This window comes from Apaloderma vittatum, unplaced genomic scaffold (genome assembly GCF_000703405.1).
Source record: "Apaloderma vittatum isolate BGI_N311 unplaced genomic scaffold, ASM70340v1 scaffold27659, whole genome shotgun sequence".
Classification (NCBI taxonomy): domain Eukaryota; kingdom Metazoa; phylum Chordata; class Aves; order Trogoniformes; family Trogonidae; genus Apaloderma; species Apaloderma vittatum.
Window position 1 is genome coordinate 18,928 of NW_009736270.1, and position 11,476 is coordinate 30,403.

The 11,476-nt window shown below is 57.0% G+C and overlaps 1 protein-coding gene across 1 annotated transcript in view; it reads right to left on the bottom strand.

Moving 5' to 3' along the window:
- The window catches only part of ACACB (acetyl-CoA carboxylase beta), a gene marked incomplete at its 5' end in the record, with an annotated part of 16,268 nt that overhangs the window by 1,117 nt on the left and 3,675 nt on the right, over window positions 1–11,476 (bottom strand). Inside the window, 32 exon segments of the mRNA XM_009876923.1 lie at window positions 1–39; window positions 216–370; window positions 998–1,110; window positions 1,576–1,753; window positions 2,064–2,199; window positions 2,447–2,543; window positions 2,710–2,806; window positions 2,955–3,075; window positions 3,161–3,304; window positions 3,800–3,910; window positions 4,120–4,240; window positions 4,410–4,507; window positions 4,847–5,116; window positions 5,331–5,453; window positions 5,846–6,001; window positions 6,099–6,234; window positions 6,236–6,291; window positions 6,567–6,722; window positions 7,294–7,509; window positions 7,588–7,629; window positions 8,031–8,087; window positions 8,254–8,361; window positions 8,455–8,554; window positions 8,982–9,119; window positions 9,328–9,446; window positions 9,520–9,609; window positions 10,018–10,131; window positions 10,203–10,316; window positions 10,706–10,830; window positions 10,912–11,000; window positions 11,086–11,186; window positions 11,437–11,458. The exon segment at window positions 1–39 is cut by the window's left edge and continues 150 nt beyond it. Coding sequence (XP_009875225.1) covers window positions 1–39; window positions 216–370; window positions 998–1,110; window positions 1,576–1,753; window positions 2,064–2,199; window positions 2,447–2,543; window positions 2,710–2,806; window positions 2,955–3,075; window positions 3,161–3,304; window positions 3,800–3,910; window positions 4,120–4,240; window positions 4,410–4,507; window positions 4,847–5,116; window positions 5,331–5,453; window positions 5,846–6,001; window positions 6,099–6,234; window positions 6,236–6,291; window positions 6,567–6,722; window positions 7,294–7,509; window positions 7,588–7,629; window positions 8,031–8,087; window positions 8,254–8,361; window positions 8,455–8,554; window positions 8,982–9,119; window positions 9,328–9,446; window positions 9,520–9,609; window positions 10,018–10,131; window positions 10,203–10,316; window positions 10,706–10,830; window positions 10,912–11,000; window positions 11,086–11,186; window positions 11,437–11,458 — 3,742 coding nt within the window.

Here is an 11,476-nt window from a genome sequence, read left to right on the forward strand (position 1 = left end):
GTAGAGGAAGGAGCGGGCGTTCTTCCACTCCAGGATGTCCTGAAGAAACGTGGACACAGCCTGGGTTCATCTTTGTATGGATGGGCAGCGACTGCTTGCTCACAGCTCGCACCAGGGGGCTCAAAGGCAGCTCCAGGGCAGGAATGACACACTGAGCAGCAACCCAGACCCCTGGCAGATGACTTTGCCTCCCTCCTCCGTGTCCCTGGGCTCACCGTGATGACGCCTTTCTCCTGCATGCGGCCCGGGGTGTCGTGCAGGTCGGCGAAGTGCACCGCCACCTGGTAGTACATGGGCAGGAGAAGGTCCTCCCGCGCCTTGAGCTGCTTCTCCAACTCCTTGCGCTGCTCCTGGGGCAGCTCAGGGGTCCCTGTGGGACATGTCGTGCTGAGCAGCCCACCCGCTGCCCCTGGGATGGGGCCTGGGCTCCTACATCAGCTACCCCCACAGGGTGCCCAGTGCCATGACTCTTTGCTTTGGCACATTTACACCCCTGGCCAGAGCCCAGACAGGCCATGGCTACGAAGGGGCTACATTGTGTTCGGCGACTGCCAACGAGAGAGGAGGGAGGTGGCGTTTGCAAGGATTTTGGCAGGGTGGAGGGACATGGGGGCAAGGGGCTCCCAACGCAACCCCACCATCTGCAGCAGGCAGGAGCTGACCACGGGGTCAAAGGAGACGTGGAGCATTAGAGGCAGCCTCTGTGCAGCTCTGTACTGACCGTGTGCCACCTCGTTAGGTCTCAACCCAGCATGGCCATTGCCCCTTTTCTTCTCAAAGCAGGGGAGAAAAGTGCAGCACCATTTAAAGAGCCCTCAGGACATATGAGTGTTTTAAAGTACCACCACATCCCCTTTCCACCATCATAAAAGCCATAAAGAATTTTCACAGAGAAACACTAAAGGATTTCCTGATGTTTGCCACTCACGAGGTATTTGAGCTTCGTGTTTTAACTCACCGCTACCAAGCAGTGCAAGCTGGAATGCCCTTCCCTTACCCAGCTGCTCAGCAAGCTTGGCACAGACTGCATCAATCCTTCTCATGGTCTTCACCAAATCTTTCCTTCTGAACTTGATCTCCACTGTTCCTCCAGGCTCCAAAATGCCTCCCCTGGAAGGAAAGTGTGGTAAAGCGGGAACTGGTCTGCACGGGAGAATAAATCCTGGGACAAGAGCTCCAGGCAACATTCTCTTCTGAGTCTTAGGGACAGATAAAACCCAATGGGCTTTGTTTCCAGTCTGGGATTATTCTACCCTCCCACTCCTCACAGCTTGCTCCAATGTGCATTAATTCAGGTTAGAGAAAAGGCCTCCTGACCGCTAGAACCATGTTTCACTCACTCACAGCCTTTGCTGGACACAGGAGGATATTCCCAAGGAGCTACTAGACATGCTGCTCTGTAAGAGCCCTGGAACTTTTAGCTGATGGCTTTGATGAACTCAGGGGTGACAAACAGGCACCTCAAGTGCCCAGAGGTCTCAGCCAGTGGGACTGTGCCTCTGCAGACCCCATACACAGGCTCCCATTACTCCACACACGGGCTGCGGAGGTTGCACGTGTGTTTTGGACACTGACCTGCTCTCCTTGTCTGCGTAGAGCTCCACGTGCAGTGGGTTGATGGTGGAGTCGATGACCACCCAGGAGCCTCCCCGCAGCTCCGCGTGCGGTGGGATGTAGACCAGGACAGGCTGCTTAAAATCCCGGATGCTATCGACTATGTAGGCGCCGAACTTCAGCATTTGGTCATACATGTCTGAAAGGCAAAGGGACCTGGTGGCTGGGTGTCCTGACTTCCATGGGCCAGGCTATTGCCCCTTGCCTCCTCCTAGCAGCCCAAAGCCACCTTCTCCATTGGAGAGACCAAACAAGCACCCCAAAGCCAGCCCGTCAGGAAGCCACCAAGCCCTGACACTTGATGATGTCCTATGACCTTCCCAGTCCAACCCCGCATCTTGGAGCGGTGTGGGCAGGACCCTGGTGAGCTGGGTCACCCCAGAACCCCGTGGGGTGGCAGGAGTGCCAGAGGCATGGCACAGGGACCTGGGCACCCCAAGCGTGGGTACCTTTCATGCCGCTGGAGAAGCCTCGCCAGTTAGCGAAGATTATCAACGGGAGATGCTCCCGGTTGAAGTCCCGAATAGCCTGGGCCGTTTTAAAAGCAGAATCTGGAAACCAGACCTGTCCAGCCTGCTGGATTATCTGCAAAAGATGGTGAGAAGCAGTGCTGAGAGTGCTGCCAGTGCTTCCTGGCATGCCTCACTGGCAAGTTCATGGCACATGGTGTGCAAGGGCTGGAGGAAAACAAACCGACCAAGCACCCTTGATTTCACCGGTCCTTAAGGAAAAGCAAGACGTGCCAAAGGATTAAGCTAAACTTTTTCCCTGCTCTCCCCAACAACCTCCTCCCAGCCTTCGCTCAGTTGCACTGAGGTCTGTCCCCACGTACCTTTGCCTCCGAGTCCAGGTTGGCAGGGTCTGCAGGTACCGTCACCTCCACTGTGCGGGTCTCAACAGCGATGACACCCACTGGGAGACCTCCCAGCCTGTGGTGAAGCAGGGTGGCCTCAGCAGAGGCCAGTTCCCCTCCACGCTGCACCCTAGCCCCACCACAGAGGTTCCCCCCATCACCATCCCAAAAGCTTCACTGTGTGTGCAGCCACCCCACATTCCTCTCTGCCCCAGGGCTCCATCCCCTGCTCCCCGTGGTACCTTGCTCTGCCAACCACAACTGTCGGAGCCCATGGCCTCATGATCTCCAGGAAGCTGCCATGGTCGAAGAAGCCACTCTGCCAAGTCCCCCTGAGAGCTGCAAAGCCCAGGAAAAAGCAGAGTGGTGCAACTGAGGGGCTGCCTGTGCACCAACCCCCAGCAAAAAGTGCCTTCTGCACCAGAATGGGGTTTTTTCAGCCACAGGACACATTTGGGAGCACTGCTGCAGAGCTGTCCTCACTTACTTGGATGGGGTCTCCCTGCCAGCATCCACCTGGGGTCGTAGGGGACTTTGGAAGGGACAAAACCAATTTCTCTTTCGATGGGGTCACTTATAGCTGTGATGGGGACTGGGCTCTGGTTATCCTGCAGGGGGGAGCCCCAAAGGAGAGGTCATGGGGCAGGCAGGGGGTAACATCCCCCACACTGCTGTCCCACAGCACCCTCCGACCTTGGGTATGTACGAAAGCCACTGCAGGATGGTGTAGACCCCCTCAAAGTCATCTGGGACGGTGATGTGGGAAACGCCGTTATTGTGCATGATCTGCACGCCTCCCAGCTGGTTATTGGATGTGTAAACTTCACGCCCCAACACCTGGTCAGAATTAGTAACAGAAACACAGATTCGTCTCTGCTAACTCAAGCACTGCTCCACCTTGCTCTGGTTCTTAAGTCAAACTTCTGCACAGGCACGTTCCCTGAGGTGTGAGGCTGAATTTGCACCTCTGTCTACCAGGCTGATGTTAAAGCAAAGGGATCCTGCTTCGGTTTAGCTAAGCAGGTTTCAAATAAGTTCAGACCAGTGTGATTCTGCCCACAGATGGGTCCCACCCCTGGGACTGGAGCTAAACAGCAGCTCTGCTTCCCCATCGTTCCCCAGGAGCGACGCACCACGAACTGGCCCCTAAAGCCATGCCAAATAGCTTGGGGGTGCATTTCTGTCACTGCACGGTGAGACAGCTGCCCTGCAGCTCCTCCACACAGGTCCCACGAGTGACACGCAGAGAACTGCCACCTCTTCCCACGTGACAGGGAAGGAGCCCATGAACGTAGCGGCACGAGGGCCAGCACCGGGGAGGACACACGGTACCTTATTGAGAGCCGTGACACCCGTGAGGATGATGTGGGAGTTCTCCACCTGGATGACGCGCTGGCCCAGCCTCACCAGGTATGCGCCGATCCCGATGGCGCGACAGGTCACCTGCGCGCACGCACAAGGACACGCTGGGGTTACTGGGGAGAAAGGGCAGCAGCAGAGTCTGCGAGCACTGGGGAAATGATGCTCTGCAGGTGTCTGCAGCGCCGGCTTGCAGGAGGTCACTTGTTGCATCCCGTTATTCCCCCCAAGGACCCTATAAACCAGTGGGAGAGTGGGGAGGAGCGGAGCAGGGGAAGGGCCGGTGGCTGTACCATGCTGATGGTCACGATCTCATCGTAAGCGCGAGAGGACTCCCCGGCGATGGTGCCAGCGGCTCGGAGGTTTTCCACCCCGAATCCGTTGTCCTTCCCGATGATGTCCAGGAGGACATACCTGCGGGGAAAGCAGAGCCAAGGAGGTGTGGGCAGGGCAGAGGGAAGCGTTCACTTTCCTGATGGGTCTGGCAGGATGCTGAGCCAGGACGTGGGAGCTGCATCCTGGTGGGGACGTAGGGCAGGGTTTGGGGAGGCTCCGGTGCAGCCCACGGGGCAGCAGGTCTCACCTGGACTCGCCCCCTTCCTCCACGTGCTCACAGTGCACAGAATTCATGGTGCTGATCCTCGTGTAGTCCTGGGGAGTCAGGTACAGGTACTTGAACCCCTGAAAATAAAGAGGAGGATGAGCTGCAGAGCCCCCACGCACACACTCATGTGGGACATGGTCCCTCTCCAAACCCAGCCCAAACCCACCCCGTGCATCACAAGCAGCTCAAGGACCAGGGCTGGACAGAGGAGTGGTGACAGCACCAGCACCTTCCTGCTGGGGAGAGCAGAGGGAAGTGTTCCTGTGGTGCTGGGTACAGGTGTGGGCTCGCCCCCCAGCATCGATCCCACAGTTTTACATCCCAGTTTAGTTCTGGTCCTTCCTTCCTTCCTTCCTTCCCCCAAGCAAGTCCTCCGTTGTATTCTGCGATGGCAGGAGGGGAAGGTGCCCACACACCTTGTAGGGGTCTGCAGGATCCACCCAGGCCACCTGGAACATCTGCTTTATCTCGTCGGCAAAGCCGATGCGGGCGCCGCTGTTGGCGGCAATGTAGATGCGGGGGATGCCCTCAGCCCGCGCCAGCTCCGAGGCCCTCAGGAAGACCAGGTCCTCCTCCGGCCCGAAGGAGCCAATCCTGTGTGTGATGTCGTTGCAGATGAGCACGATGTCCCGGCCTTTCGGATACTCGGGGGTCTTCAGCTTCATTTTGAAAGCCACCATCCCCACCTGCCCCAAAAGAGCGTGAGGTCACAGGGCAGCCTCCTCCAGAGAAATGGGCTCAGAGTTGGAGGCTGCGTCAGCTGACAGACAAAATGCTCGCTTGAGGAGCATCCCCCTGAGATTTAAACACAGCCACGCCAGGAAAGACACCAGACGTTCTCACCTGCACAGCTTCCCCTCGCCACCCTCCTCTTGCTCTGTTTCCAAATCATCCTGTTACCTCGTTCCCCCCGGGGACCCTGTTCATCTGCACCAGCTGCCCCTGAGAGTCCAGCACCAGCTCGGTGTACGTCAGGATGTCCTTGGGGTACAGGTCCGAGTTGCCCCACAGCTTGAAGAGAGCCTGCAGAGACACCGTACACAGCAGGGCTGAAAGCACGGGGCTGCGGCAGCTCCGAGGCTATCGCTGAGCGCAGACACATGCTCCTGCAGCAGGCTAGGACTTGGGGTGACCAACACGTTGTGTCAGTGCTCCCACTCTGCTGCAGGTCTCCTCACACGAGGCTTTCTGGTTCACATCCTCCATGGGTTCAACTACGGCAATTTACAAGATGTAGGAACCAGCTTAGAAAAGCTTCATATAGCCAAAAAAGGTTGGGGCTTGGGCTTTTTTCCCTTTCTCATTTGCCACCTCAGGGCAGAGGGGTCTTTTCCCCAGATGGGAATATCTGAGGAGGCTGGGGAAGAAAAGCAAATGCAAAAATTTGGAGCCTCTTTCTGCTCAGCCAGACTCACCTGCCTGATCATCTCTGGGAAATCGTACACGTACGTGGTGCCCAAGGACTGCGCCTGGAACCGCTTGGCCTGGAGCAGGTCCTTGGTGACGTAGGGGGTGTTGATGAGCATCCCGTGCTGCAGCCCTCGCTTGTCCCCATACGACTGAAACATGATCTGGAGAGAAGAGCGTTGAAGATTTTTGCAGAAATCACCCCAAAGTTTCGCTGCAGCGTGGTTGGGCTCCCACCCACAGCTGCCTGCAGTTACTTACGCTGCCAGTGCTGGGGTCCCTCACTTCCTTGTAGAGGCTGATGTCCAGGTAGTAGCCGGACTCGTTGGTGAGGAAGAGGCGGATGGGGATGGCGGTGGCCGTGGGCATCGGGCGGATGTTGATTTTCACCTCTGCCTAAAAAAAAGAGGCGCCTGCCATAGCGCATCACCATGGGTCGCACCGACTCCTCGATCTGGGCACGGGATGGCACAAGGATCACCAGCGGCCCCAGAGAACAACGCTCTCCTCGAGCATGTGATGCTGAGGCCGAAGCAGCTCTGTGGCATCTCCACCTCAAACAGCCATTTCAGCTTTGCTTTGGGCGAGTCCCTTCATTCTTTCCATCCCTCCATCCCTGGGGCTGGTGCTGCACTCCAGCCTCCCCACTAGGGAGAGCGAAACACAGTTCCCCACAGCCTCCTGAACAGACACAGCCCCCCTCCTTCAAACCACACCCCAGAATGGCACCTTGGAGGGGTCCATGACGACCGTGGGGACGAAGTTGAGGAAGATGTGGTTGCAGTCAGTGCGGACGTTGGTGTTGTTGAAGGCCACCTCCAGCTCGTCCATCGCCTCCAGGAGCAGCCGCTCACCCTCATTCTGCAGGTACTCAAAGGAAGCTTCCTAGGATCATTAAGGTTGGAAAAGACCTCTAAGGTCATCTAGTCCAACTGTCTACTCAACACTACCATGCCCACCAAACCATGTCCCCAAGTGCCACATCTACAGGGTTTTTGGACACTTCCAGAGATGGGGACTCCACCACTGCCCTGGGCAGCCTGTTCCAGGGCTTCATCACTCTTTCAGTAAAGAAATCTTTCTTAATATCCAATCTAAACCTCCCCTGGTGCAACTTGAGCCCATTTCCTCTTGTCCTGCCATTAGTAACTTGGGAGAAGAGATCAACATCCACCCCACTACAACCTCCTGTCAGGTAGTTGTAGAGAGCAATGAGGTCTCCCTTCAGCCCCCTCTTCTCCAGGCTAAATAATTCCAGCTCCCTCAGCTGCTCTTCGTGCTCTCTAGACCCCTCACCAGCTTCGCTGCTCTTCTCTGGACCTGTTCCAGCACCTCAATGTCTTTGCCCAAAACTCACCACATCTGGCTGCTCAGGGGCAGCCAGAGCAACCTTCACACCCAAAACGTGCCCACCTCTGCCCACACATCCCCGGGGGAGCCTGGCACCTCGCCTTGCCTTGGTGACAAGGTCCGCGTGGCGCACGATGGCGCGGATGAAGAAGCGGTAGTCAGTGGCCTCGGTGCCCGCCTGCACTTTGGCAGCCCCCAGGTAGAGATGCATCTTGTGGTTGGCGCAAGGGATGGCCGTCAGGTCAAAGTTGCACATGCGGCTCAGCTCCAGCTGGAAGGCGAGCGCTGGCTCCAGGTGCCGGTAGATGCGATCCTCTGCAAACTGGAGCGATGCAGAGGGGTGAGCGGGCGGCCAGGGCAGCCGGCGCCGCGCGGGCTCTGCTCCAACAGCGGCTCTTACCTCGTCCCTGGCTCTGAATGTGAAAAACTTCGGGAATTCTCTCTAGAGAAAAAGGAGAGAGAGATAGCAACGTGAATAATCCTGGCAGGACAACATGAATAACCCTGGGCTTTTCTGATTTTCAGTGAATTCATTAAAAAGAAAAAGCCTTGCAGGCTTCTTTCTCCCTCAAAGGGAAAAGAGCTGGGAGGAATCAACACCTTTTAAACAGCCACTTGAACTTATAGAGTGGCATGAACCACTGGAGACATTAGCAACATAAAAGATAATACAAGGGATAAATTACCCATTGAATCTCACATTAATTAACTCCCAGATCCTGCTACACAGGAGGTAGATCCGTCACTCAGTGCTATGTCTGCAAAGTACTTATCGATATTTCTAGGCAGTTCAGAGAGCTGTCTAAAGTCACTCTGCCTGCCAGTGGCTTGGTCTGTGCTCACCTGCTGGGCAATGAGAAATGTGATTCTCCGGAGACCACAGTCCATGAGGACATTTTTCTGCATGGAAACAAAACACCCCACCAGTCCTGAGAACTTAAACATCTCCACCAAGTGAGCAGACAAAATCCAAGCAGCTGCTGCAGGGTGTTTCAGGCAGCGCATCAGGGCGCGGTGCCCGGGCTTGCAGGGTCTGCAAAAAGGGGGTCCAGCCCCAGCAACAGACCTTGGACTGGGCAAAGGCTCTGAAGATGGGCACCAGCTTCTCGTCTTCTGCATGGTCAGCCCAGCGGAGTGCGACGTTGAGGATGTGGATGGGCTCCTCATGGACGTTCTGGCCATAAAACCACACAGTCAGCCCTGACCAGCAGCCTCACGGCCATCCTGGCTCCACCCGAGGTGGGGACAGCAATGGCATCGTGCCCACCTTAGTGTCCTCCTCCTCGTAGATGGTGGCTCGTGCCTCGCTGAAGAGCACGTTCTCCGAAGGTGGGTTGGTGAAACACGAGATCACTTCATCAAAGTTCCTGCCCAAAGGGTGGGGATAAGGGATGGGTCAGCATGTCAGCATGCCCACCGCCTGCCCGAGGGGACAGTGCCAGGGACCCACTGGGGCAGGGACATGGGCACCAGCGCAGCTGCCCGGGCACACGCACCAGCTCAGCTGGGCTCCACAGCAAAGGCACAGCTCATGAAACGCAGCTCTGGTTGCTGCTGTGTTCATGTGCAGAGATGCTCAGCCCACGCCAAGCGAGCTCCCTCAGGCTCCACATGTCCCCAAATGATGCATGGCATCCCCACCAGGTAACTGCTGTCCTGAAAACACCCTCAGCCCCGACCTCCGGCTGCAGGAGGGACAGGAGTTGCCCTGAGCGCTGCCACCAGCTTTAGCTCTTCCCCCCACTTTTGCTCTCTAACGACTGCAGTGGCACCCTAAAGTCCCTGCACCCCTACCTTGTGAAGTCCTCGAATCTGTTGAAGGCCACCATAGCTCCCATCCGCTGGCTCAGGGGAGAAAAGCCACTGTCCATGAAGAGCTCAGTGCTGTGCCGGGCCAGGTCAGGGTTGGAGATGCTGATGGGGGCAGATATCCTGCACGGGGAGCAAGGCAGGTGTCACCCACGGGTGGAGGCATCACTCCTGGGTCCATCAGAGACCACGCAGGTCCCACACAGGACCCAGAGTGGACTCATCCTGTTCTGCTAGAGACCGTGGTGAGCAGTTCCCTCTGCAAGTCACCATGTTTTACATGGAGGAGGTGACACAAACCCAGGGATGGGCGGGTGGGTGCCCCCCATACCTGTTTGGGTGGGAGGAGGGAAGGATGAACTGGAACTCCACCAGGCAGGTGCCGTCAGAGAGCTGGCGGTGCTGCAGGCTGTTCAGCTCGTAGGCGAGGTACCCACGCCGCACGTAGACCTGGGGGAGAACAGGAGGTAGCGTCGTGCCCCGGCTCCCACCACACACACCCATGCCACCCCCCAGTCCTCACCTCCAGCGCTGCCATGCGCACCACCTGGTTGGTGTGGTAGAAGAAAACGGGAAGCACATCGAAGATGGTAGTTTCCGAGAGAATCAGTTTCTGGGGTGAGGGGAGAAAACACAACTTAGGGGAAGGTGAAGCGGGACCTGTTTGTTCCATTGGAGAAAGCACGTTCCAGAGGGGTCCCTCGATGTGGGTCTGTGCAGGAGGGGCCATTGAGGCACCATGGGACACCCAGCCCACCACAGGGACACTGCCAGACCCCGACGTGGATCCACAGGTCAGTCTCCACCAAATGGGGTGAGGAGCAGGGGACAGAGACTGGCAGCAACAGAGTGCACCCCCTGCTCTGCTCCACACAGGCACTGACACTGCAGCAGGGCTTTGGTTGCTTTTTTGGCTATTTTGAAGGCTAAACCACTTGCAGCCAGACCACCTCCTTGCCAAAGTCCCACACACACCCCAAAAGGCCAAATTTCGGCTGCAGAAAATCGCACGATTCCCAACCTTCAGGTTTTCAGGGCAGTACTCGTGTCCATACATGTCGATAGCGGAGAGGAAGATGGACTCCACCTGGTTGTGCCGCAGCTCGTAGGAGGGCAGGTGAGCGGCAATGAGCACCTGCAAAGAGACAGGTGGCTGAGAGTGACAGGGGACAGGGATGGGGATGACACAGCGAAGCGCTCGCTGACCTGCCGGGCTCTCAGTGCCACTTTGGAGTGCTCGGTCTTGCTGAGCTGCGTCAGCTCCTGGAGGATGGCCGTCAGCTCGTCCGTCAGCGTGGGATCGCGGCCGCACAGCTGGTCCTGCAATGCACGGGATCACCACAGCTCGGCTCAGCCTCCTCACTGTGGAGTGGCATCACCCCGTGCAGGCAACGGGGACAAGATCAGAGGTGTTAAAACAAGCAAAATGCTGCTCTTCCAGCCAAGCACAGCAAGGCAACACTATGGAGGGGAGATAAAGTCCAAGGAGGCAAGAATAGACTTGAATGCAAAACCCAAGAACCTGGGGATGCATTAAACAGAGGAGTGGAAAAGTGGTTTCCTAGGTCTCCGCTTTCAAGGGGAGAGCACGGGGCTGTGACAGCCACTCACAGCCACGTCCCGTCCCACAGTGACGCAGAGCTTTGCCTCGGCTTGCAGGCTCTTCCCAGCCTTTACTTCTGGTGTCTCGGGGTGTGGGCTGTACTCACAATTAACATGGTCACCAGCAGGTTCTTCTTTGCCACCTGGGCGTGTGAGAAGATGCTCTCCAGCACGGGGGTCATGTTGGGTTTGTATTGCTCCCGCAGGCTGATGACGCACTTGTCGTAGTGAGCTGCAGGGCAGGGCACAATGAGTCCTGCAGACCCCCTGGGGAGCCCCACAGACCCCTCTGGAGTAGCCCCCAAGCCCTCACCGTGCTGGAACTGCGTCTCCACTTGTAGGTAGTGTCTTAGCAGGTCCAGCACCACTGACTTCATGTACCCTCGGATGCCGCTGCGGTACCTGGGGACCCAAGAGCCCAGCGTGCTGCGAGGAGGTTGTGGTGGAGAGCAGGGAACAGGGAGGTCAGGGTTGAGGCAGTGCTCACCTCTGCACCAGCTGCACCAAGCTCTGCGTGTTCATGAAGAAGACCTCCCGCTCAGCCTTCCTCTGCAGTGTGGCCGCGTGGGTGTCCAGCACGCTGGCGATCTGCAGGGACAGGGCAACGGGGTCCGGCGTAGCTCGGGGCCAGCAGAGTTGCCAGCTCCCCAGCTTGCCAGGGGATGCTGCTCCCTCATGCAGAGCCTTTTGTTTGGTTTTGTTTGTTGGTTATTTTTTTCAAACTGGAGTGAAAAATGCAAAGTGACAAATAAACACAGAAATACAAATAGAAAAGCACAAATGTTTCCATCACTCGTGTAGTTTTTTTATGATACCTCTCGACAGGAAAAAATCAGGCATCAGCTCCTAGCTCGCTTGAGCTAAAGAGGAAGCAGGGG